The sequence below is a fragment of the Balaenoptera borealis genome (assembly GCF_965194805.1).
Source record: "Balaenoptera borealis genome assembly, chromosome: 10".
NCBI lineage: Eukaryota > Metazoa > Chordata > Mammalia > Artiodactyla > Balaenopteridae > Balaenoptera > Balaenoptera borealis.
The window spans coordinates 57,122,040-57,148,351 of NC_138874.1; the positions used below are offsets into that span (position 1 = coordinate 57,122,040).

A 26,312-nucleotide genomic window follows, 5' to 3' on the forward strand; every position below is an offset into this window, starting at 1 on the left:
CACACACAGACATGGCACAGGTGCAGGAGTACCCAGCAGGCTTGGCACACCCCTACACTAGGACACACACACGTGTGTGTGTGTGTGTAACATCAGGTAGTGTGTCCCACAGAAAATCATCAGTACTCCTCTCACCCAGGCCCCAGCCTCTCTTACTCCCTGCACCCTAGATGTCTGCAGGATGCTCTCACACACACACCCCCCTCTAGTCCTTTGCTCTTGCACCCCACCCAGCACTGGCACTGCTGGCGATACCTCTCTCCTCTTTCAAGTCCTGGTCTCAGAGAGAAGGGGCTCCATGGGGCAGCATTATTAGAGCCCCCCACTCTCAGCCCCTGCAGCCTGGACGATGGTTAGACCCACTTCCAGGAGTCTGGGAAAGTAGGAAATGTCAGTACCACCACCCCCATTGGTGAGGCTGGAATCCAGCCCTTTCCTGTAGGGCGGCACTCGTGTGCTCTTGCTGGCCGAAGGGGCTCGGGAGGATGCAGTGCTGGGCTCCTCGCCAGTGGTAAGTGCTCAGAGCTGTGTCTTGTGTGCAGAGCCACAAGATGAACGCGGTGGCCTTCCTTGACAGTCAACTTTACTCAAATATTTGGGGCCTCCACCACCATTTTTAATGGAAACTAATGCAAACACATTATGGAAAAGATTGCGAAATTTATATGAGCTTTCAAAGATAACAGGAGAGATTTCAAAGGTATTTCATTCTTGAGACAAATGCTTCAGGCTATTCCCCAACTCAGTGCAGTTCCCTCTCCACTCCAGTGGGAAAGTTTGAGAAATGTAAAACTAATGCATTTTCCCTCTCTGTGTGATTGTTATTTTTATGAAGATTCATTGAGACTCTAAGACCCAAAGGAATACCTCCCTGATGGAGGAGGGATTCAGACTGATGTTGGCAGGCCAGATCCTCGGAATGTCTGAGCCAGAAGGGATGTTAAAGAACAAGTCAAGTCCCTTACTAACAGACAGAAAAGGTCCAGAAAGGACCTCTGTGACATGTCCAAGGTTACAGAGCCCCATCTCAAGGCTGTCAAGCCTACCTGCTTTGGAAACAGTTCCAGCAACCACCTAACATGCCCCACCCCCCTCACCCCTCCCCCTGCCAAGATCTAGAGCTGCAGCTCAGGGGACTCATGCCCTCCGCAGGGGCAGTGACAGTCTTCTGTCCATCTGTCCATCCTTCCACAGGTGGTTCCAGAGCCAGCCAGACCCCAGAAAAGGCGCACACAAGTTGTCTACATCCAGCTTTTTGCACCACCTGCTTTCTGTTCCCTGCCCTTGGCAATGGCCTGGTCACATTCTCTCTACCCAGATGTTTTTGAAGTTGTTATAACCTTATTATTTTATATTAATCACTAATTACAGTTTGTATGAGTCAGGGTCCTGGCAGGAAAGAGAAGGCACACTCAGAAAGGGCTCAATTGAAGAAAGTTTAATGGAGGGACTGTTTACAGAGGGCTGGTGAAGCACCCATAGACTAAAAACTGCAGTAAGCCATTATCACCCACGGGTGCAGAAGGACAAAAAGAGGGCGTGAGGTGACTGGAGCCCAGTGAGGGCCAGAGGCGTGAAAAAGGGGCCACCCAGCAAGAGAAACACAGCCTCTGGCAGAACTACAGGGAGGAAAGGAGGGAGTGAGGCAGAAATGCCCCCACCACCTCTCCTCCTGTCTTCTGCCGGGACCTCCCACTGGCCAAACCATCTGGAAGCCAGATGGCAAAGGAGCCCAGGTGAGGCAGTCCACAGAGGACATCCTCCCAGGTAGAGAAGCAGAGAAGAGAGGAGGGCAGCCGAGGGACACAGAATACCAGCACATGGCTAATTTCTTTCTTCCATTTATCTCCTCTGCTTGTGAAGTGCCACATCAACCATTTCTCAATGGTTCTTGAGTGCTGCTTGCTGACTTTCGATTGGCTAAATATTATCTGTGGTCTGATTGGACCAAGCATCAGCCAAAAATGGCCAATCACAGGAGAATATGGAGTGAAATTGTCCTTGCAGTGAAGTCATGCGCTATGAGCTTTATTTTTCACAGCTCAACAAATTCTGCACGTGTAGTAGCCCCAAACCCAATGTCCTTCCTCTCAAAAATGCTGAAAATAGGCATTGCTTCCATTTACATGAACAATGGGTGAAGCTTAAAAGGGTGGGCTGAGTATATCACATTCTTGCTTTTTGTGATCTGGAAGGAGGCCCAGGGTCAGTAAGGCCCTGGCCCAGTCAAAGCTATGGGCTGGAGAACGAAATTGGGCCATTTGTAGAGACGTGGATGGATCTAGAGACTGTCATACAGAGTGAAGTAAGTCAGAAGGAGAAAAACAAATATCGTATATTAACGCATATATGTGGAACCTAGAAAAATGGTACAGATGAACCGGTTTGCAGGACAGAAATAGAGACACAGATGTAGAGAACAAACGTATGAACATCAAGGGGGGAAAGTCGCAGAGGGGGGTGGTGTGATGAATTGGGAGATTGGGATTGACATATATACACTAATATGTATAAAATGGGTAACTAATAAGAACCTGCTGTATAAAAAATAAATAAAATTCAAAAATTCAAAAAAAAAAAAAAGCTATTGCCTGGAGGCAGTTACTGGAGTTCATCTCATATGCCAATTATAATCACTAGATCTGTGTGCTAACAAGGATCCTGAGGCTGCATCTGGCCTCAGCAGTGCCATGATTGATTCGTGATGTCATGGACAATAAGAGTGGTGGTACAAGTGCCATCTTGGACCTAAGCAGTTACCTAGCTTGGTTTTGACAGAGCCTCTGTGATTTCCTCTATCAGCCTGTGACTTCCCTCGCTCTCATCCTTCTCCCTTTCCCTCGCCATGTTGGATCACACTGAGTAAGTGCAGCCTAGGAATACATCCAGCTGGCTCCACCTCAAACCCTCTAGCCAGCTGACCAAGGAACCTGATCATGCTGTTCTCCATAGGCCACCACCCACGTGTACGTGACCATCGTGGACGAGAACGATAACGCGCCCGTGTTCCAGCAGCCCCACTACGAGATCTTACTGGATGAGGGCCCGGACACAATCAATGCCAGCCTCGTCACCATCCAGGCACTAGACCTGGATGAGGGGCCCAACGGCACAGTTACCTATGCCATCGTTGCAGGCAACATCATCGACACCTTTCGCATCAACAGGCACACGGTCAGCGGCTGGTGGCGGGGTCCAGAAAGAGGGTCAGCTGGCTAAAGGGATGGGAGGGGAGCTCAGTGACACCATGGGGGTGGGAGCAGAGCAGAGATGGAGTCCGGGAGGAAACTGGGGGGGCAGCCAGTACGGGAGGATGAAAAGGTTGGGTGGGGCCCGGTTTAGAGGACAGCAGGGGATCCCTGTTATGGCCAGGATGTTAGGGCCTACCTCCCTCCTGGGGTGGTCAGAGGGTGCCCCAGACCCACCACCTGTTGATCCACCCTCGTCCCCTCTACTTATCCTGCAGGGCGTCATCCGTGCTGCCAAGGAGCTGGACTACGAGATCAGCCATGGCCGCTACACCCTGATCGTCACCGCCACGGACCAGTGTCCCATCTTGTCCCATCGCCTCACCTCTACCACCACGGTGGGTGGGTGGGTAGATGGGACACAGCCCCAACTTGGGGGTGGGGTAGGACAGGTCACAGAAAGGTCCTGTGGGGAGGCGGGGTTTCCAGGAGAAACGCCTAAATCCACGAGCCCTGTCCTGTTCTCAGCAACTCACCCAAACTTGCAGTGTGACTTTGAGGGGGTTACTGAACCTCTCTGTGTGGCTGCAGCTATCAGATAGATGATGACACCTGCTTTCCTCCCCTTCATGGGAAGAGCACAAACTCCAGTCAAACCAACAGGGGTTCATGTCCCTGATCCTCTACTTCCTAACTGTGTGACTCTGGGCAAGTCACTTAACCTCCCTGAGCTTCACTTTCCTCCTCTGTAAAGGGGGGATAATAAAAAACTGTTTCAGGGTGTGGGAGGAGCAAATGAAACCAGAAGAAAGATGACCATAGTACAGTAATAAACAGAAGTTCATAGCATTATTATTGGTAACATTATTATGCCCATAGAGAGACTTTGACAATAACAATAACTTATCCACATGAATAGCTTAAAAAGCCCTCCCACTTCCATTGAACAGTATGATTCTTCCATCATCCTATGAGGCAGGATTATCAGATCTAGTTTACAGATGAACAGGCCTGGCTGGGGTGCAGTCCTGACTAAGTTCACCCATCATCTCAGGTGCTTGTGAACGTGAATGACATCAACGACAATGTGCCCACCTTCCCCAGAGACTACGAGGGACCATTTGATGTCACCGAGGGCCAACCAGGACCCAGAGTGTGGACCTTCCTGGCCCATGACCGGGACTCGGGCCCCAATGGGCAGGTGGAGTACAGCATCGTGGATGGAGACCCTCTGGGTGAGTGGGGCCTGAGCTGGGTGATGGGGGTGGCATGACCCAGTGGGCCTCTCCCCGACCCCACTCAGGAACAGGATGAAAAAGGAAGTCTCAGGGCAATTAGCCCCACCATTGTGTGATGGGGCCTCAGTTTCCCCATCCATAAGATGATGGAAATAATCTTCTCCCAGGAATATGGTGAGAACACTCTGAAATCTGGGAGCAGAGGCTGGTAGCCTTGGAAGGTCACAGACTCCTTTGAGAATCTGATAGAAAACACCCCTGTGTCATACCCAGAGAAAAGGCTCCAGGCAAGAGGAAAGACGAGCATCCTTGCCCCAGACCTTCAGGACCCCCCAGATGCACACATGCAGGGAGCACCCAGATTTCTCTGCACATCTCATCATCCCTTAATAGCCTTCACAGCTACCCCGACTGTTCTCCTCAGTTGAAGAGCAGGGCTTGCCTGGCCAGAGCAATTTCTCAGGATAGTTTTTAGTCACTTTTTTTTTTTTTTTTTTAAAGATTTTTTTTTGATGTGGACCATTTTTAAATTTATTTATTTATTTATTTATGGCTGTGTTGGGTCTTCGTTTCTGTGCGAGGGCTTTCTCTAGTTGTGGCAAGCGGGGGCCACTCTTCATTGCGGTGCGCGGGCCTTTCACCATCGCGGCCTCTCTTGTTGCGGAGCACAGGCTCCAGACACGCAGGCTCAGTAATTGTGGCTCACGGGCCCAGTTGCTCCGCGGCATGTGGGATCTTCCCAGACCAGGGCTCGAACCCCTGTCCCCTGCATTGGCAGGCGGATTCTCAACCACTGCGCCACCAGGGAAGCCCAGTTTTTAGTCACTTTTGTAGAGTAGGAATCCCAAAGTCAAGGCCTACTGGGGCCATGCAGGGAGCACACATGGGAGAAAAGGTCTGGGCAAGAGAATAGGGAGTAGTGGGGACTGCAGCAGCCACAGCTCCGCTCTTGCCGATTGTGGGCAGGTTGAAATGCAGGCCCCGGGGTTGGGGCGGGGGAGCCCTTCCCATTTTTAAAAGAAATGCTGGAAATCCAAATCTTTGTGAAACATCCTGATTTTTAATTGAGCCCTCAATAAGTATGTATTGAACATGTTTGCTGACCACATTCCAAATGCTGAGGATACAGAATGGTAAAAAACAGATACAAATCCCTGCCCTTATAGAACATATGTTCCAGTTGGAAGATACAGGCTATGAACATAACTGGTTAAGCAGACGACTTAGTCTATTGGGAGGTGCTAAGTGCTATGGAGAAATATAAAGCCAGGAGATGGGGAATGCCAGGGTGAAGGCTGCAGTTTTAGAAAGAGTGCTCAAGGAAGACCTGTGCAAGGAGGTGACATTTGAGCAAAGACCTGAAGGAGGTGAGGAATGGGTCATGTGGACATCCAGGGAAGAGCATGACAGACAGAGGGAGCAGCAAGTGCAAAGGCCCTGAGGTTGGAGTGTGCCTGGCTTGTTCACAGAGGAGCAAAGCAACCCAGTGGCTGGCATGAAGCCAGGCGAGGGGAAGAGTAAGAAGAGATGAGATCAGAGAGGTAATAGAGACAGATGTTGGGTCTTGTAGGCCATTATAAGGACTTGGCTTTTTCTCCGAGTAACATGGGAACCGTAGGAGAGCTTTGAGCACAGGAGGGATGTGATTTGACTTAGATTTCAACAGGAGCACTCCATTTCCTGAGGTCAGACCAGACCATAGAGGTTAGGGAATGCCTGGTAGGAGCCTGTTGCAGTCACTGGGGCTAGAGATGGTGTAGCTGGGACCAGGGAAGCGGCACTGGAGATCGTGAGAGTTCTGGTATATTTCATAGACGGCCAACAGGACGTGCTGACTGATTGGATGTGAGATGTAAGCGAAAGTCAAGGATGACACCAAGGTTTTGGCCTGAGCAACCGTGCTGTTAGCAGATGGGAAGACTGCAGCAGGAGCAGGAAAGGTGGGGCGGTGGGGAGGAGGGTGAGGTTAGGTTTGAGATGTCAGATAGGCCTTGGATGTACAAGCCAGGAGTTCAGGAGAGAGGTCTGCAGTGGAGAGGGGTATTTGGGAGTAGTCACCCCAGAGATATTTGAAGGCATGAGATGAGAGGAGCACACTGACACAGCAGGCAGAGGAGAGGTTATAGAACCTGGGATGAATTTTCAATTAAGAGGTTAAAAACACAAACCCACTTCTGTAGGGCCAGGCTTGGAGCCCCTGCTGTCCAGAGCTTGCGGTGGGTCACTCTGTTCTGACATGTCACCCTTTCATGTCCCAAAAGTCCTTTCCCTGGCCAGGCACTGTGCCTTCCTGCTCTGCAACCAGCAGAGCATGGGCCTTTCTCCTGTGCTCTTGTCACACACACACAGCGGTGGTATCATTTCATGGGAGTCCTGCTCCTGTTCAGGAGGATGCCAAAGTCTGCTTTGACAGGTGGGTGCTGGGTGGGCAGCTGAGCCCCTCCCAGGAAGGGAACCTCTCTGCGCCCACCTCCAGGGTTCAGGGCTCACACTCATGCCCAGCAAACTGCAGACTGCTCCCTGCCACGGGCCTTTGCAGTCCTGAGCAGAACCTGCCAGGATAAGTGCACACAGGATCGGGGCCAGCCTAGGAACTTGGGGCCTCATAGAGGCAGGCAGAGAGGCAGGCCCCTGGGGGAGTGAGAGGGGCCAGGAGTTTCCCCAGGTGGACCCGGCCTGGGGCTCCCTCCCCCTGGAAAGGAAGAGTAGACATTCACAGCCCAAAGGTAACTTGGGGATCATGGAGCACTGCCCCCACTCCAGAGGAGATAAGCAGAGGCTGGGCGGGGTGAGGGGGATGACCTAGTGCTGTGCCGGAGTGGCTCGCCCGGGTCACGACCTCCACTCCCCACCTCTCTCCTCACCTCCGGGTTCACTGACACCATGTTGGTAATTTGAAAAACTGACAAACACTATAAATCAGGGCTGTTTTCCTGGAAAGCCAGTTTAGCGACACCACGGGTGAAAGGATGTACTCCAAGCCACCCGGCTTCAAGGTCACCTTCCCACCACTGAAGCCTGAACCTGGAGGGGGCTCCTGCTGGTGGGAAGACATCAGGGCTGCCTGGGCTCTTATAAGCCCCACTAAGCTGCGAGGAGACACGTGGTCAAAGAACAGTTGGGAGGACTTCCCTGGTGGCGCAGTGGTTAGGAATCCGCCTGCCAATGCAGGGAACACGGGTTCGAGCCCTGGTCCAGGAAGATCCCACATGCCACAGAGCAACTAAGCCCGTGCACCACAACTACTGAGCCTGTGCTCTAGAGCTCACATGCCACAACTACTGAAGCCCGCGCGCCTAGAGCCCATGCTCCGCAACAGGAAAAACCACTGCAATGAGAAGCCCACGCACCGCAAGGAAGAGTAGCCCCCGCTCAACACAACTAGAGAAAGCCCGCGCACAGCAGTGAAGACCCAACGCAGCCAAAAAAAAAAAAGAACGGTTGGGAAACAGGCCATGTCACTTGCACCTCTCCCCCTCTATCCCGGCCTTCTCAGAAACTCCAGCGGCCCTTTCTGGTCAGGTCCACTCATTGGACCCCTTTCTTACATCCTCATCTTCCGTGTAAGCCCCCAGCTCCTTCACAGGGCTGCCTGGGCTCCCTTTCAGGATGCCCCTAATGATACAAAGAGCTGCCGTGGGTCCAGCATACACAAGGTGAACTGGGCCTTATCCAGCACCAGCACAACCCTGCTATGGTACCTCTTTATTAGCCCATTTTTCAGATGAGAACATCAAGGTGAGATTTAATCACATGCCCAAGGGCACATAGGAGTGAAGTCAGCATTGCAGACCGGGATATGACTGATGGGAAGCCTCTGCTTTTAACCCTCTATCTCCAGAAGGAGTGGAAGGTTGGGGGTTTCAGGCCCCGGGGCAAGCTGCTGAGGAGGGCATTTTGCCGTTTGGGGGCCTTTGACCTGCCTACCTCCCCCACTGAGCTGACCTTGTGGGGGTCTAGCCTGGGCCCAGCCCCCAGCACCTCAGGCCTACTCCTGTGAGCCTTCGGAACCTCTTCCCTTCCATCAACGGGGTGGTTCGCTTCGGAGAGAAGGCAGCTGGCCACCTGCTTGCATGTGGCCAGGGGCTGAGACAGGGCTGGGAAACCCCTAGAAAGGGAATCCCCTGTTCTTTGGAGACCTTGGATTATCAGCCTCAGGAAATCCTGCTTCAAGTGGCTTCCGCCCCTCTAAGCAGGGTGTAGCCCATAGGACTGCTGGGAGCGGAAGGGCTGGTGGGAAATCCCAGCTGCAGGTGGGCTGCGGAGGGGCTGTTTTGGTAAATCAGAGCAGTAGGAGCTGGGGGCAGGGAGTTGTGAGGTAGGATGTGCAGGCAGAAGGGGCAGGGAGTTGTGAGGTAGGTAGAAGCAGGCAGGGAAAATCATTGGGGAGCTCGGGCCTCTGTCCTTGCGGCACCCTTGCGTGCTGTGTGTCTGTGAGCGAGTCATTGCCCCACTCTAAGCCTTTTCCCCCAGATGTCAAAAGGGAAAGTGAAGGAAGTAACTTTCTCACTCTTCCCAGTTCCTGGGGGGAGTGCATAGAGATGATCCCCTCTTCCTCACACTCTCCCCTCCTCCCTCATTCATCTTCCCTCACTTTCCTCAGCCCCCTGAGCACTCCTATCCAACTGGGACCCCACTCGCTCCCCTGTCATCCTGCCCCTCTGCTCTTCTCCTCCACCCCCTCCCTGTTCTTATCCCTCCCACCCTGGTCAGCTCTGAGTGGTAAGTCTCATGGATGTAGTGAGCTGAGATGCAGAGCCCTAGGTTCGAGTCCGGGTTCTATTGTTTACTTGCTATGGGGGCTCTAACAAGTCATCACCCTTCTTTCCTGTTTCATTTTCCAAAGGAAATGGGATGGTCTCTGAGGTCTCTTCCAGTTCAGAGCCTGAGAATCTGAGGTTCTTGCTCTAGACATCCTCGGACATCTGGCCCCTCAGCCAGGCCAAGACAAGGACTGAAGCCAAAGGGCCAGCTGAGGGTCCTCAGCAACCTCAAAGAAAGGAAATCAGGGCCAACTAGGGCCCAAGGGATGGCCATAGGCCTGGGAGAGCCCTGGCTGCGCTCCATGTGGCTCCATACCAGGGCTGAATGGAAGGCAGTTGGGGGCTTCCCTGTCCTCAGTCCCTCCCGCTCCGTCCTGCCCCGGTGCCTCACCACTAGCAAGGAGTCCCTTTGGGGTTAGCTTTGCCCTTCCACAATATCCTGTTTTACAAGATGTGGTATCTGGAAAGGATCGTACCTGGCAAAGCTTCCGACACCTTCGTTAATTGATTTCAGATCAATAGTGGTGACAAAGAGAGTGCTTGTGTAGAAAGGGAGCCCTCACTTTCTCAACATAACTGTCTTACCCAAGGTGGGTCCCTGGCCTGGCATCTCAGGCCTATCAGGGCATGAGTGGGCCCCTGCCCGCTTGTACCCCTAGGAGTTATCTGTTCTCCTGCCTCCTGCACTTCCCAGCCCTTGGCAAGTCCCATGAGGGTCTGAAGCAGGGGGTGCTGGAGGGCCCACGCCCCAGCTGTCCCTGACCATGGTGAGTAAGGCTCACTAGAGGAAGCAGGGAAAGGCCTGGGCCCTCCACCACTCTTGGCCATTCTCAGCTAACCCTGGCTTCTCCTGGGTGACACCCAGGGGAGTTTTTGATCTCTCCCGTGGAAGGGGTGCTGCGGGTCCAGAAGGATGTGGAGCTGGACCGGGAGACCAGTGCTTTCTACAACCTGACCATCTGTGCTCGAGACAGGGGGGTGCCCCCGCTCAGCTCCACGGTGAGTCTGGGGGCCCCATTCCACTGGCTACACCTCCCTGCCCCCTGAACCCTCCATAGAGACTCCTATAAACGCTGCCACCTTCGTGCCCATAGCAGCCTCAGGCTGCTCCGGAGCCAGTCCCGGCCCTCAGGGCCCCTACCAGACCTGCGAGTGCCTCGTGAGGCTCACCCGTGGAGGCTGGACCTGGGGCCTGGCAGCCACGGCCACACGGAGCTCCCTGGGGAGGCTGTGCTGTCAGCCAGGCCTCCGCACCTGTCACTCTGCCATTTCCATCCCGCCCCTGCCTCTATTTTTCCTGCTTCCCTCTTATCCTCGTTTTCATCCTCTTGCCTTTTTTGTTATCATTTTCTTGGGCTTCCTCTTTCCTCCCCACGACCAGCTGCACCTTTCCTTCCTCTGTTACCACCGCTTTGCTATCCCACTCCACCTGCCTCCTTGCCTCTTCCTCGGCCGCCATGTCCACCATCCCGTTCTCTGCCTCCCCTCTCTCCTCCATCTCCCCCGTGCCCCCTTTTCTCCTGGTCCTTCTCCTTCACTTCCTCCTCTTCCCTGACGTGTCCCAGATGCTGGTGGGGATCCGGGTGCTGGACATCAACGACAACGACCCCGTGCTGCTGAACCTACCCATGAACGTCACCATCAGTGAGAACATCCCCGTCTCCAGCTTCGTCGCCCGTATCCTGGCCAGCGACGCTGACAGCGGGTGCAACGCCCTCCTCACCTTCAACATCACTGCAGGCAACCGAGAGCGGGCCTTCTCCATCAATGCCACGGTAAGGCTGGGTCTGACCCCAGGGAAGCCCCCAGGATTTTTCCTAAAAAACAGGACCCTGCCCTAGGGGCTTTTCTACTCTGCTGTCTGGGCTTCTGTTGGTTCCACTTCCTCCTCAAGTCTCTACCCTCCACTGGGATGTGGGGTCTCCGTGAGAAGCATGGAATCTTGGATTCCTAGGTGAGCCACTTCTGGGGTCCCTGTCACCCCAAGGCTTGTCGTGTGCAGGGATGGGACCAGAGCTTCGGTATCACTTGGTTTGTACCAAGGTGCACCAAGACGTCCTCTCGTGACCTCTTGGAGTGTTACCGGCTGCTGTCACCATGGGGTCCTCAGAGGGACCATCCCTTTCAGGCAGCAAGACCTGGGCATTGGTGGGTCACTCTTGCTCTGGCAAGGCCCTGCTGACCCATTTTGGCCTTCTAGACCATATCTTTGGTGATTTAGGGAGATCATTCACGGCCATTCCTACAGGCAGAGCAGTTGGGCCTCTGTGGGCCAGAGCCCAAAGTAGGGAGCAGGTCATTGCTCAGCTCACCAGCCTCTACATCCCAGACAGGGATCGTCACTGTGAACCGGCCCCTGGACCGCGAGCGGATCCCGGAATACAAGCTGACCATTTCCGTGAAGGACAACCCAGAGAATCCACGCATAGCCAGGAGGGTAAGGCTGGGGGGCATAGTGGGGAGCAGGGCTGGTGCTGGATGTACCCGGGCGGCATGGCCCGGGGGTTAGATGCACAGGTTTTGGAGTAAGCAAGTGCTGGGTTCAAATCCCACTTCTGTCTGTCAGTGGGTGTGTGGCTCTGGCAAGTCATTGTCTCTCAGCCTCCACTCTCTCTTCTGCCAAATGGAGACACACCTTCCCCAGAATCGTGGAGAGGACTTGAAGGAGCCAATATCTGTCAAGTCCTCGGCACAGTGCCTGGCATATGGCAAACACTCAGTAAATACCAGCCATCATCTTTTCTCCCCAAATCACTGATACCTGGGCACACACGACAGTGGTGTCAGGGGTGGCAGTGGGGGGACACATGTACACAAGCACGTACTCTGGGGTTCTGAAGGGATTGCGTTTTCCAGGTGGCTTTTCCCTGAAAAGCCAAAAAGTTGGCTCTCTTTACTAAGAGGAAGTGGGTATTGCAAAGCAAACAGTCCATTTGGGGGTAGGAATCAGCCCTCTTCCCAGCCCATGAGGTGAGCCTAGGTCTGGCTCATCTCAGCTCTGCTTCTGACTAGTTGCATGGCTCAGCCCTTTCTGGGCCTCAGTTTCTGCATCTGTACAGGCCGAGGAGACTTCAGGCTGGAGGTGCAGGCCACTGGCGTCTCTCATCCTGTGCTCCTCCCCTTCCTTCCTTCTCTCACGTCCTCCCTCCTCCTTTTCTCTCCCTCTGTCACTCCCCCTCCTCTGCCTGTCCTTTAGGAGGGCCTGGGTCATCCTGGAAAGCAGCAGCATTGGGTGGTGGGAACCCAGAAGCTTGGAGGCTGGTCGCCACTCTGCTGCTAACTTACCGTGTGGCTGTGAATAGTCACCCCCCTCTCTGGGCCTTGGGTCCCCCACCTCTGCAATGGAGAAGCATCCAGGGCACTGGGAGGTTCTAAGAGATAGGATAACTGTGCTTTTGGAAAGGTATGAAGTGCAGCACTGGGTGGAAGTTTGGATGAACTCTGACCAGGGGACCAGGCCAGCCAGGAGGGTCTGGAAACTGAGACTCACCTTCCTGGCTACAGTCCTTCCTTACCATGAGATGGAACATGATTGAGTACCATTTACCTCCCTTCTCCTGTGAACTTCACAACATCTCTGTGAGGGACTTAAGATCCCCATTTGTCAGATTGGAAAACTGGGGCCCAGATAGAGGGAAAGATTTGCCCAAGGCCACCCTGTGAGCTGCTAGCACAGCAGAGGCTTGAACCACAGGTCTCCGGACCCATGGCGGGGGCTTTTCTATCATCTACCTCTCTGCCGTGACCCCGCCCTCCTTCCAAGTCCCCCTCCCACTGGAGCGCTTTGCTAGAACATGGCCCACAGCCTGCACCCCCCCCCCATCGTGTCTCCCACAGGACTTTGACTTGCTGCTGGTCTTTCTCGCGGATGAGAACGACAACCACCCCCTCTTTACTGAGAGCACCTACCAGGCGGAGGTGATGGAGAACTCTCCTGCTGGTAGGTGCTGGGCCCACCTGGGGACCCCTGCTGCTGCCAGGCACCACCTGGGCCCCAGATGCCCGAGGACCTCCCTTGTGCCTGGTGGGGGCCCAGCTGAGGCCTGGCTGAACACAGACCTGGCAAGTGCAGAAGGGTGTGGAGGGGAGAAAGGGGCACAGCTCCGAAGGGCTGGTGGGCCAGGGCTGCCAGGCCTCTTAGGGGCCACCAAAGAGGCCACAGGTCTGGTTGGATGTGGTCTTTGGTCCCCAAGGCTGTCTGAGCACAGCCCCACTGCCCCTCCTTGAGGGGCATTAAGGTGTAAGGACTACCCAGGAGGGGAGTAGGCCTACTACTCCCTGCTCCCTCCACTCCAGGAGCATAGGGCACCCTAGAGGCTTCTGAAAGCTCAGGGAGCATCTGTAATCACAGGTGGGGGGCCGGGGCCCCGCATAGGTCAGTGTGACCCTTTCCCCACACGCATGCACTGACCAGCGTCACCCCCCTTCAAAGGGACAGAATCTCCTCTTCACTGTCTCCCCAGGAGGGTCCCCTCACTCCTCCTCCAGCCTCCCCCATAGCTTGGATTCTAAGTCAGAAAGGGATGAGCTGAGATACTCCTCGTCTCTGGCTGGGTGTCTCCCCTGAAGGAATTTGAATCTTAAAACTGCCTGTGTATATGCTCACATGTGTGCCAATGCACGTCCATGTAAGGCATATGTGTGGGCTTACACATGTGCACAGACACACACAGGCACATGGGTGCCTGCACAGTGCACTCTGTGTGCAAATATGCCCACCTGCAGAGGCAGACAAGTGCACAACCTGGGGACTCCCAGGCCTGCAAGTGCTATAGTGTGAGTGCTCGTGGCCGTGTGAACGTGGAGTCCTGCACACGCATATGGGTTCCTAGCCATGTATAGTCGGACAGCTGTTAGAGCATTGTGGACACACGTGCGTGGACAGACTGGGCTGGGGGTGCATACCTAGACAGGGCCCCCACATAGGGAGGGGACGTCAGGGAGCCCCCAGACCCTCCCTCGGAGTAGCCAGCCTCAAAGGCTGCTGGGAAGGCAGGCATGCTCCGGGCGGGCCAGAGGGGCTTGCTCACCACTGTTGTGTTTTCTCCCCAGCAGGGCTTTGAGGCCGCTCCCCAGGCATCTGCGTCAGTCTGCCAAGGCTGCCGCAGCCCGGCCCAGGGTCTCCCACCCCGTCCACCTCGCCTCCCTCCCTCCCTCTCATCCATCGTCAGCCATGGCTCACCGGGACTGGGGGGGGGGATGGGGAGGGGTGGGCGGGGGGCCAGGTCGGCCCTGCAGTGACCCCTCTCCCCCGGCCCAGGGACCCCCCTGACGGTGCTCAATGGGCCCATCCTGGCCCTGGATGCAGACCTGGATGTCTACGCCGTGGTGACCTACCAGCTGCTGGGTGCCCAGAGCGGGCTCTTTGATATTGACAACAGCACCGGTGAGGCCTCTGCGCCACCCCAGCTCTCCCACCCTGGCTCCGAGTCCTCCTGCTGGGGTGACCCCGCTGCTAGATCTAGGCTCTCCTTTCTCAGTGCTGGATCCAGGCCCTCCATAGAGACCCCATTCCTCACAGTCCCCATCTTACAGCTGGATTAGGCCACCCGGGGGCCGGGTAGGAGGAACCAGGAAGACACAAGACACTTGGGGTCAACAGAAGGGACCTGCTGGTGCATAAACTCTCAGGCTCGGCAGAGAGCCCCCCCAAACCCAGTCCCCCAACTCCCTTTCCCCAGCCCGGAGGATGGGGCTCCTAGTCTGCCAGAAGAAGCCAACGGTCTGTCCTCAAACCAGACCCAAATCTCCCCAGAGACTGTGTTACATCAGTCTGGTCCTGGCTGATTTAGTGACAGGTGACAAGGAGGGATATACTAGCACCTCTCTCAACAGAGCTGGTCAATCCTCCAGCCTGGGTCATTCAGCCCAGGTGGGACTCGGGAGAATTGCAGAGGGCACCTGGGGAAGGGACAATCACGGAACACTGGCACCTACGGGACTTCCTTAAACAGTGGTTGTTGAGCCTTTGGGGAAGAGAGTCATTGGGTTGCTTTCTCTGCTCCTCTTTCACATCTGTCCCCTCCCTGTTGGTTCTCACCTGGTCTCCCACTGCATCTCTTTTCCTTTGTATCTCCCTGGCTGGTGGCGCTGGGTGCCAGGCGTGGTGACAGTGAGGTCAGGTGTCACCATTGACCGGGAGGCCTTCTCACCCGCTGTCCTGGAGCTACTGCTGCTGGCTGAGGACATTGGGCTGCTCAACGGCACAGCCGACCTGCTCGTCACCGTCCTGGATGACAATGACAACTGGCCCACCTTTAGCCCTGCCGCCCTCACTGTCCACCTGCTGGAGAACTGCCCACCAGGTACGCAGGGGCAGGCCCCAGCCCCCAGCCCCCAGGCAGGAGCTGGCTGGTGGTCTGTGGGCATTGGAGGTAGAAGTCACGTCCAGCAGGGAGAAGGATGGGCAGCAGGGTGGGTGGAGAGGGAGTCAGGAGACCCAAGTGCCCCTCACCTCCCTTCTGGGACCCACAGCGTCTTGTCTACAAAATGAGATTATTAAGGTATGTTCCGTCCATGTTCCTGGATGGAAAGACTGACTGTTTTAAAATCAAAATAGGATTAACATGATTCCCATCAAAATCAAACATGATTGGGGAGATAAATTTGATTCTAATGGTCATCTGGAAGAAAAAGGACATTTTGAAAAATAAGTATAGTAAAGCCAGATTTGTCTTACCAGATATTTATAACATATTACCAAACTACAGTATTTAAAACCACGTGATATGAACACAAGACTCTGGGACAAAGTAGCCCAGCAACAGATACCGGTAAATTATAAGGAATGTAATATGCGATAAAGGAAACAATGAAACCAATAGTGAAAACTATTTCGTGTGCAAAACATCTCTTCTTATTTAGTCTAGATTCTCACCCCATATCAGACACCAAAAAGAAACCCAAAGACATCCTAAAGGAACTGTAGAAGAGTATAAAACGTTAAAAAATAAAAGAAGACACTTCAGGTGAATATTTATCTGATTTCGGGATAAGAAGGTTCTAGGCATATAAGAAACAGAAGAATGTCAAAAAGGAAAAATACTAAATTTTGGTGCATATGAATTTTAAACTTCTTTACATCATATAATTATAACCAGTATCGAAAGGCAAACAACAAACTAAAAAAAAAAAGATATTTGTCACAAGTTATCATAATTATATAATTTATATAAATTGACAAAAATGGGCAAAGGACAAAGGCCGACACTTTGCAGAAGAGAAGGTGCAACTAATCATTAAATTATTAAAAACTCTTCGGTCTCATAAATAATCAAAGAATGTAAAATAAAATAGGATACCATTTTCCTAGAAAATTGCAAACATGCAAAAGGCATAAAAGATAGATGCTTATTTACAAAATCAAAATAGACTCACAGACTTTGAAATCAAATTTATGGTTACCAAAGGGGAAAAGGGGGGGTGGGGAGGGATAAATTAGGAGTTTGGGATTAACAGATGCACACCACTATGTAAAATAGACAAACAACAAGGACCTATATTCAATATCCTGTAATAACCTATAATGTAAAAGAATCTGAAAAAGAATATATATATGTATATGTATACGTATCTCGATATATATATCTGAATCACTTTGCTGTACACCTGAAACTAACACAACATTGTAAATCAACTATACTTCAATTAAAAATAAATTTAAAAATAAAGTAGTCTTTATATACAACAATGAAAACAAAGATAGATGCTGGCAAGGCTATGGTGGGAAGAGGGCCTTGTGAACCACCAAGAAAAGTATCTCGGTGTGATGTTTTTAGAAGAAGCCGCTGTGCTCAGCTGCTCCCCATTCCCACCCCCGCAGGATTCTCAGTCCTTCAGGTCACAGCCACAGATGAGGACAGTGGCCTCAATGCGGAGCTCATCTACCGAATAGAAGCTGGGGCTCAGGACCGCTTCATCATCCACCCAGTCACTGGTGTCATACGCGTCAGCAATGCCACCATTGACAGGGAAGAGCAGGAATCCTATAGGCTGACAGTGGTGGCCACAGACCGGGGCACCATCCCTCTCTCGGGCACAGCCATCATCACTATCCTTATTGATGACATCAATGATTCCCGCCCTGAGTTCCTCAACCCCATCCAGACGGTGAGCGTGCTGGAGTCAGCTGAGCCAGGCACAGTCATTGCCAACGTCACTGCCATCGACCGTGACCTCAACCCTAAGCTGGAGTACCACATCATCGACATCGTGGCCAAGGATGACACTGACCGCCTGGTGCCCGACCAGGAGGACGCCTTTGCCGTGAATATCAACACAGGTACAAGGGCCTGCTCCCCTCCAACCCTCCTCCTGACTCCCTGCCCCAGTCTCCTGGCTCTCTGCTTTCTCCCTTACCCTCCTTCTCTCTGTTCTCTCGCTCTGTTCCTCCCTTTCCCTCAGCTGCTCCTTCCTCCTCTTGTTTCCCCACTACTGACACCACATCCTTCCCTCTCTTTGCCATCTCTCCCCTGGCTCTTTCCCTCTCTCCCTTCTCTTCTTCCTTCTCCCTTGACCAGCTCCCTCTCTGTCTGATTCTCTTACTCTACCAGTGTTATATGAGAGTGCCCATGTCACCACACTCTTGACAGCATTAGATATTACACAGTTTTCATGTTTGTAATTTCATAGGTAAATGGCACCTTGTTTTAATATGCATTTCTTTAATAACCGGGTGGTTGAACACTTTCTTCATATATATCCGGGCCATTTAAGTTGTCTCTAAGTTTCATATATATGTATTTAATATAGAAAAATATATATAATATATATACACACACATACACATTTCTATATTACATATGTGTGTGTGTGTATACCCTTAATGATTTTCTTACACTATCACAAAACAAAGGGAACTGTGGCTTATCATTCATGATTTATGCAGCTTATTATAATCTTGATGGTTTTACCATTCTTCCAAAAGTTCAGTGTTTTTGCTCCTTTGGGGAGTTAAGGAAGGGACATGGGACAAACTTACAGGTGTCCTTCTTGGAAGACCCAGAGGAGTGACAGAAAAACTAACATGGCTATGACAAAACGCTAAAAATCATTGTTATTCAGAGAAGTGCGTAGTAAAACATCAGTGAGATATTGGTTTTGCATATGTGATTAGCAGACATTAGGATGCTGGACAGTATTGAGTATTGGTGACAATGTGGGGACATCCTATGCTGCTCTAGGAATTTTGACTAATTTCACATCTAGACAGCAATCCAACACAAAGTACACTCATACCCCATGACCCAGCCATTCTGTTCCTGAGTGTATGTCCCAAGGAAATTCTCAGGTCGATAATGGGACTCTCTGAGGATGTTCACTGCAGTGTTATTGGTGACAGGAGCTTGGAGGCAACCAAGGCATCCATCCCTGGGATGTTGGAGAGTAAAATGTGGTGGGTGCACATCATGGGATACCAGGAAGCTGTTAGAAGCAACAGATGAGACGCACACAGAGAAACATGGGTAGACCTTAAAAACAAGTACTTACTGAAAAGAATAAGAAATAGAATGAGTTATATATACCAGAATCCTATTGCATACATGTAAAATACATACACAAAAACAATACATGATTTTCGGGAACACCTTCAAATAAAAAATACACTTTAATACATTGCCCAAGGGGAGGAGAGAAGGGGAGAGGAGTATGAGAATAAAAGGGAATAGATACATACATAAAACAAGAACAGTGCCAGTGACCATAGTGTGCAGTGAACCAGAGAGTATGATTAACTCAGTATGCCTCTGAGGAAAAAGGAAAAAGGAAGACAGGAAAACCATGAGTCACTAGGAGGAATTAGCTCAGTCATGTGTCAGGTTAGCAAAATTCCTGCTGCAGTGGTTTCTCAGGACCATGGAGAGCTGCTCCATGACCCAGCCCAACTTTATGCTGTACTGTTGCCCATTTTTTTTCTGTCCTCCCTCCCTCCGACTGACTCTCTTCTCTTCTATTTTCCTTTCCAGTGTCTTCTCTGCCCCTCTTCCTTATGCTCTCCCCCTCCCTTGCTCACCTCTCTCTCCTTTCTTCCTGCCAGAGCCTCAGCCCTCTGAGTGCTCCTCTCCAACTGGGTTCCCACTTGCTCCGCTGGCTTCCTGCCCCTCTGCCTCTTCCTGTCCACCCCATCCCTCCCAAACCTCCAGCCCTGGTCAGCTCTGAGCCCTTCCATCCCCCATGCCCTACTCTGCTCCATCCCCTCTGCACCCTGAACTAACTGATGTTGACCCTCTTCTCTCTTCCTCACGGCTGGCAGGCCCACAGGTTTGAGCTCTGTTTCTCTGTCGCCTCCCACCTCATCTCTTCTCTGCTTCACCCCATCGCCTTCCTCCATACGCACCGCACCCCTACCACCCTTCCCACCCTGTGGGGCCTGGGCCAAGGCCGTGGCCCAGCCTTTGCAGACTGAATGCAGCCACCCTCTCCCCATCCTCGCTCCCCAGCCTCGGGGACGGGGAGCGAGAGTAGGAAGAGGAGGAGGAGGAGGAGGAGGCGGCGGCCCAGGGTAAGTGACTGCCCCCTGGCTGGGGCCCCGAGGAGGACAGAAGCTCAGCAGACAGATCTGCCAAGGGGGACGGGAATCCCAGACACCCCAACGCCTGAGAGGGAGCTGGGAAAAGAGAGAGAGAGGAGGTTTCACCCTAGGATGAGGCCAATGGGAGGAAGAGCCACCAGGCCCTCAAACTGGCAGGAAGAAGAGAGGTCCCAACAGAGCCAGGCCTGAGATGGGCAAAACTCAGTCTGTCCAGTTCAAGCCCAAGCCTCTGGAGGGCAGGCAGGGGCTTGGGGAGGCAGTGGGTAGGAGAGAAGGAAACAGCTCCTTGCTAGTACTGCCGTAGGGCGGTGCTCCTTTCACGGTGCTCCAGGCAGCCCCACGTAATCAAGACAAAGGGGTGGGCCTTACTGTGTAGGCTGTGCCACCACTGTCCCCTCCAGGGAACCCCCTCAGGGCTTTTTAGCTGCCTTGACCTTCCTTTATGCTTGATCTCCCTAGAATACAAGCATTTTTTGAATCTTGATAAGATACATATAAAATTTACCATCATAACCATTTTTAACCATAAGTTCAATGGTTGTGGAATACAAGCATCTTTTATTTTTTTGGCCACGCCGTATGGCTTGCAGATAGGACCCAGGCCCTCAACAGTGAAAGCGTGGAGTCCTAACCACTGGACAGCCAGGGAATTCCAACAAGCGTTTTTTAAACAAGCAATTACATAGCACTTTCTAAGTGCCAAGCACTGTTCTAAGCCCTTTACAAATGTAAATTCAGTTAATTGTTATAATCCTCCAAATAGCCCTCTGTGGTAGGTACTGTAATTATCCTCATCTTACAAATGAGGAAACAGAGGTGTAGAGAGGTTAAATAATTGCCTGGCTAGTAAGCGGTGAGTGAGGGGCAGAGTGACGTGCCCCCAGCTTGCAGATGGCTGTGGTGTCATCCCAGCCAAAGATGAAACCGGCAAGTCCTGGGTCCTTTGGGGATCATTGCCCTTGGTGGGGATTGGGAGGGTTGGCCAGGAGCCCCCCCGGCAGGCCCAGATTTTAGGGGGTTCCTCTCGGGCTGAACCTGACCTGGTCTGGTCTACAGGGTCTGTAATGGTGAAATCCCCCCTGAACCGGGAACTGGTTGCCACCTATGAGGTCACTCTCTCAGTGATTGACAATGCCAGCGACCTACCAGAGCGCTCCGTCAGTGTGCCAAATGGTAAGGCTCCCCGCAGGCATCTCCCACATGATCCCATAGAGGGACAGGCCCAGAACCGGCACAGGCCTGGCCCCAGGGAGGGAGAAGCGGGACCCAGCTACGGGGCTGCCAGTCGTCAGGCTGCAGGAGGGGTGGGGGAGGTGGCAGCTACAGTGAGGCTGAGGGTGGCCCTGGGTCCCAGCTGTCAGGCAGAGCTCAGCAGTGGGGGATCCAGAAGCCCAGAATTGTGTGTGATCTTGAACTCCAAAGGCTCAGAGTAGGGAGAAGGCTTGGTAGAGGCTGGAAGGGGACTGAGAAAAGGATGGGTTGACAGAGACTTAGGTTGGAATCCCATTGTCAGAACTGGGAAGCAGGGTGTGGTTGGATGTGAGATCGGAACTTCAGATCTGATAAGAAGCCACCTGGTCAGGCCAGAGGAAGCAAAGAGCAAGGAAAGGTGAACTGAGGCCACAGACACCACAGTGGGGGACGCAGGCACCACGGCAGAGAAAAGAGGGGCGTGCATGCTGCCTTCTGCAGCTGGGCACAGGCCACCCTGCCTGCAGCTCGAGCCCGGACAGGCTGCTAGAGGCACTGGATTTTGTGTGGGCCAAGCAGGGAGCGGGGAGGAGGGTGTAGGGATGGGGTGGCCTCACGTGGACTCTGCCACGAGGCAAGGACAGCCGCTGGGGTGGGGAGATAGGCCTGGCAGATACTGGCTGCTTATCTTTACAGCCCAGAGGCCCAAGTTTTCAGGAAGGAAGGGCAGACCTGGTCATCTCCTATGGGTTGGCCAAAAAGTTCATTCAGGCTTTTCCATGGCATCTTACAGAAAAACCCGAACGAACTTTTTGGCCAACCCAATACTTGTCCCAGGCTCAGCGAGGCAAAGGGCCCAGGCTGGTTATGTGGAGGGAACAACTCAGGGGGGAAACAAAAGGCTGAATCATGGAAAGGGTCTTAAAGATCATCTTAGTTCTGTCTCATGGGACAGGTTAGGCAACTGAGGCACAGTGAAGGCCAGGGGTTCCACCAAGGTTACCCAGCCAGTTGGCAGAACCCGAGCCCCTTTCCCAGTGGAAGAGTGAGTGACCACACCAGAGGCGAGGGTCACATGCCATGCCACCACCTGAGGCTTGGGGCAAGCTTTAGGGAGTCCCAGGAGGACTGTGAGATGCTGCCATCCTCTCTGGGTTTGGCTGAGACTTAGGAAGGCCTGGCCCAGACACACTGGGGCCCATTCATGCCACTCTCACCCCCTGCCTCCACCCCAGCCAAGCTGACGGTCAACATCCTGGACGTCAATGACAACACGCCCCAATTCAAGCCCTTCGGGATCACCTACTACACGGAGAGGATCCTGGAGGGGGCCACCCCAGGCACCACGCTCATCGCTGTGGCAGCCGTGGACCCCGACAAGGGCCTCAATGGGCTGATCACCTACACCCTGCTGGACCTGTTACCCCCGGGCTATGTCCAGCTGGAAGACTCCTCAGCAGGTAGGTGGGAAATCAGCCAGAGGAGGGTTGGGGAACATGTGTCTGTGCCTGCTTAGCCTCCAAGAGGGACCATGGCTTGCTTCTCACCCTCCAGTTGGAGCCTCTCAGTGGGCTAGGCCAGATCCAGTATGGCTAACATTCTAGTCACTCCCAGATGCCCAAACCACAGGCAAGGACAGAGTGCCTAGCTCTAGGTAGGGATGGAAGCCCCTTTCGGTGTCTGCTGGAAACCTGGAATATTCCATCACCCTCTCTACCATCCAACCTCCACAGTTAGTATCACTTAGGAAGCCAGAAGGCCAAGAGGGAAGTGTCCCAGAGGAGGTCCTCAGCGTGTTAGTGTACATTCCTTTGACTTGTGAATAGCTTTCTCACCCCTCCAGTGAGGAGAACAGCTGGATGCCAGTTATTCTCGGCCCTCTGGCCTGGGCAGTGCTGCCTGGCCACCCTCCTCCTTCAAGGGACCATACTCATCCCTCAGAGCCCCAGATCCCTCTCTTCATACTTCAGAGAGCTTCCACGAGTGAGGGGTGGCCAAAATGGCAGTGGGTGTCTCTGTGTCTTAGGGAAGGTCATTGCCAGTCGGACAGTGGACTATGAGGAAGTGCACTGGCTCAACTTCACCGTGAGGGCCTCAGACAATGGGTCCCCGCCCCGGGCAGCTGAGATTCCTGTCTACCTGGAGATTGTGGACATCAATGACAACAACCCCATCTTTGACCAACTCTCCTACCAGGTGGGTGGCCAGGCCAACAAATTGGGTCTGGGACCTGCAGCCATTCCTTGGCACCTTTGGGCATCTTCCACTCCCACCCTGCCAGCCTTTAAGTCCCGTGGGAATGACCACCCATGAGTAGCTTGATGCTCTGGGTGGTCTGCATCCGTGAGTTTCTCGGGCAAGGGCAGAGACTCTAGGACTGACCATGGCCCATGCTTTCTCCCTGCCCACTGGGCTCCAGGAAGCCATCTTTGAGGATGTTCCTGTGGGCACAGTCATCCTGACAGTCACTGCTACTGACGCCGACTCAGGCAACTTCGCCCTCATTGAGTACAGCCTTGTGGACGGCGAGGGCAAGTTTGCCATCAGCCCCGCCACAGTGAGTGGGCAACGGAGGGCCTGGGTTTGGGGAGTGGGAAGTGGGAAGGGCCCAGGGTCACAGGCTGAGAAGCCACCAAAAGTGTTACAGTCATCCCCCTGTTTCTGGGTCCTGCCACCTGGACATCTATAGCCTCAGAGGTCTTTCAGCCAAGTTGGCAAGCCCTGTTCTCAGAGTCCCAGACATCCTGTAGACTGCGGTCTTTCTGTCCCAGGAGACATGGGAGGAAGTGGCCAGTCTTTTGGAACTAGCCCCTTGTGGGACAAAAACTGAGATGTGTCTCCACCAGACCGGAAGACGTGATTCAAGTCCGTGCGACTGCTTTTTGAAACTGTCAAAAAATAGGAAGCTCTGCAGAAAGTGGGCACAGTATTTGAGCACCTACTGTATACATGGCCCTATCCTCAGTGCTGGGAGAGGGAAGAAGCGCCCATGGACACAGCTCCCATGCTCCCATGGGTCTCAGACTTGTGGGAATGCAGAAGCTCAAGAGAAAAGATGGGTGATGATTTTAAATGTCGGCAAATTGGTTCAAAGTTGCTCTTGCAGTACAGCGAGAGAGCCCTGTGGCCTGGGGGTGGCTGGCCAGGCAGGGCCTTCCCCAGTTGTGGGGCTGGAGCTGGACTTTCCCTCCCACCGCCTGCCCACATCCCCCTGCACTCTGCCCTTTCAGCAGGGTTTCTCTCCTTTTGGTGTGAACACTAAAACACACTCCTGGCCTGGCACTAGGAACAGTGAATACTTATGGAGTACTACTTTGTACCTGGCCAGGTAGTGAGCTCCAGCCTGGGCCATTCATCCCATCTCCAGGTGAACTGGGGTAGTAAGGTCCCGAAGAGCCACTAGAATGAGAGCTCCATTGGGCAGGGGCTGTTGTCTCTTCAGTGCTGTATCTCCAGAGCCCAGAACAGTGACTGCACATAGCAGATGCTCTAATAAATATCTGTTGAATTGATGAAGGACCTGACTCCACCCTCCCCCTACTAGGGTGACATCTATGTTCTGTCCTCTCTGGACCGGGAGAAGAAGGCCCACTATATCCTGACTGCCTTGGCCAAAGATAACCCTGGGGATGTAGCCAGCAACCGTCGAGAAAATTCGGTGCAGGTGAGGGACCCTTGCGTGGAGCAGAGACGCTAAGGACTGCCACTGTGGAGGCAGTAGGCAAAGCCTTTAGAGAATGGCTGCTGAAGGGCAGGAGCAGAACCACCCTGGCCCCTCAAGAGATGTGGTGGCAGGAAGGAGAGGCAAGAGATTAGCTGGGGGTTCACGATGGCTGTGGCTTAGGGAGACGGGGACTCTGTAGGAGAAACTTCTTGTGTCAAACCCCTGCTAAGGCAGCTAAACATAACTGGGTGTAACCCAAATAAAGGCTGGGGCTCAACATGGCCCAGTGTCTCCATGACGTCCCATTGAAAGAAACACAGTCCAGCAACCAAACATAATTATAAAGCACTTATCTTTATGTCTCTTAAAGAACATTCATGAGGGATCAAATTCACAACCCCATTTCCATTCCAGGTCTACTGTCCACACAGTTGCTCTGGGGAGGCCAGCATCCCACCTTTAGGCTCTATCCCCATTTCCATCCAGAGTCCCACACCTCAAGACTTCGCTTTCTCTTTCTTCCTCCCCCTTCTTTCTGCCCTTTCCAGTCCTGTCTTTCTGTATTCAGTTCTTCCAATTCTCAGCAATAACCTAACCATCCAAAGAAAAGTCTCCTGAAGGGTGGGGAGGTGAGAAGCTGGGTGGGCAAAGAAGAATTCCCTTGGGCAGGTAGGCAACAGGGCTGGGAGCACTCACACATACCTGCATTCTGTCCTGTCACATAGGCATGTGCTGCACTGGGAAAAGCACAGTGTTTGTAGTCAGAAGACTAAGGTTCCACTAGCTGAGTACACTGCCTTTGTCCTGTAACCTCTCTGAGCCTCGGTTGTCAAAGCTGCAGGGAGTGGAGGGCAGGGGCAGTGATGATGCCTGCCTCCCAGCCTGGTGGTGAGTCCAGGAGATGGGAGGTGGGAAAGCGCTTTGTGCACCGAAAGGGGTTCTTAAAATCATGGCTGTGAAGGGCTCTGTTACGGACGCAGTCAGGCAGGGCCACAGCAGCCAGGGAAAAAGGGCCCCCTGGTGTATCCATAGGACCTGCCCTGGGCTCTGGGGTCAGCAGACGGAGCCAAGTCCCGGGCCAGACACAAATCCCAGTCAAGAGGGGCCTTTGGGAGTGGAGGAATCACAGTCGAGCATTAAGGTCCAGAAATTAGAGTCAGATATATGGGGCCACTGTGGGAAGGAACAGAGGACAGAGTAGGAGATAGGTGGGGAGGAGTCCCTGCTTCAGGACCCAGACACAGATTACCTGTTAACCAGGTAAACCAGTTGCTGAGCATTTACTCAGGCCAGGGACTGCGCATATACCATCACGGACAAGCCTCACAAGCCCCTGAGAGATAAAATCCTATTGTCCCCAACGTACACCTAAGGAAACTGAGGGTCAGGGGGTTAAATAAATAGTTTGGGGTCAGACTAAACAGTGGGCACTGTCCACCGCGGCTTAATCCTGTGTGACCGGGTCACCTGAAGCAGCCCCCAATATGCTCCTGACCTTTGAGCTCAACCTCCCCTCCAGGTGGTAATCCAGGTGCTGGACATTAATGACTGCCGGCCACAGTTCTCCAAGCCCCAGTTCAGCACGAGCGTGTATGAGAATGAGCCAGCAGGCACCTCCGTCATCACCATGATGGCCACCGACCAGGATGAGGGCTCCAATAGGGAGCTGGCCTACTCCCTCGAGGGCCCGGGTGTGGGTACGTAGCCTGCTCCGCACTGATGATGCCTTAGGGGGTG

The 26,312-nt window shown here is 53.2% G+C and overlaps 1 protein-coding gene across 3 annotated transcripts in view; it reads left to right on the forward strand.

Moving 5' to 3' along the window:
- Positions 1 to 26,312, forward strand: part of CDH23 (cadherin related 23) — a gene marked incomplete at its 5' end in the record, with an annotated part of 434,991 nt that overhangs the window by 397,420 nt on the left and 11,259 nt on the right. For all 3 annotated transcript variants that reach the window (XM_082407240.1, XM_082407239.1, XM_082407238.1), the window contains 16 exons: positions 2,953 to 3,174; positions 3,467 to 3,586; positions 4,243 to 4,423; positions 10,055 to 10,188; positions 10,755 to 10,964; positions 11,519 to 11,626; positions 13,027 to 13,129; positions 14,450 to 14,575; positions 15,291 to 15,494; positions 17,012 to 17,470; positions 20,777 to 20,893; positions 22,147 to 22,371; positions 22,938 to 23,107; positions 23,331 to 23,468; positions 24,456 to 24,575; positions 26,095 to 26,272. In XM_082407240.1, coding sequence (XP_082263366.1) covers positions 2,953 to 3,174; positions 3,467 to 3,586; positions 4,243 to 4,423; positions 10,055 to 10,188; positions 10,755 to 10,964; positions 11,519 to 11,626; positions 13,027 to 13,129; positions 14,450 to 14,575; positions 15,291 to 15,494; positions 17,012 to 17,470; positions 20,777 to 20,893; positions 22,147 to 22,371; positions 22,938 to 23,107; positions 23,331 to 23,468; positions 24,456 to 24,575; positions 26,095 to 26,272 — 2,815 coding nt within the window. The remainder of the gene's footprint in view (positions 1 to 2,952; positions 3,175 to 3,466; positions 3,587 to 4,242; positions 4,424 to 10,054; positions 10,189 to 10,754; positions 10,965 to 11,518; positions 11,627 to 13,026; positions 13,130 to 14,449; positions 14,576 to 15,290; positions 15,495 to 17,011; positions 17,471 to 20,776; positions 20,894 to 22,146; positions 22,372 to 22,937; positions 23,108 to 23,330; positions 23,469 to 24,455; positions 24,576 to 26,094; positions 26,273 to 26,312) is intronic.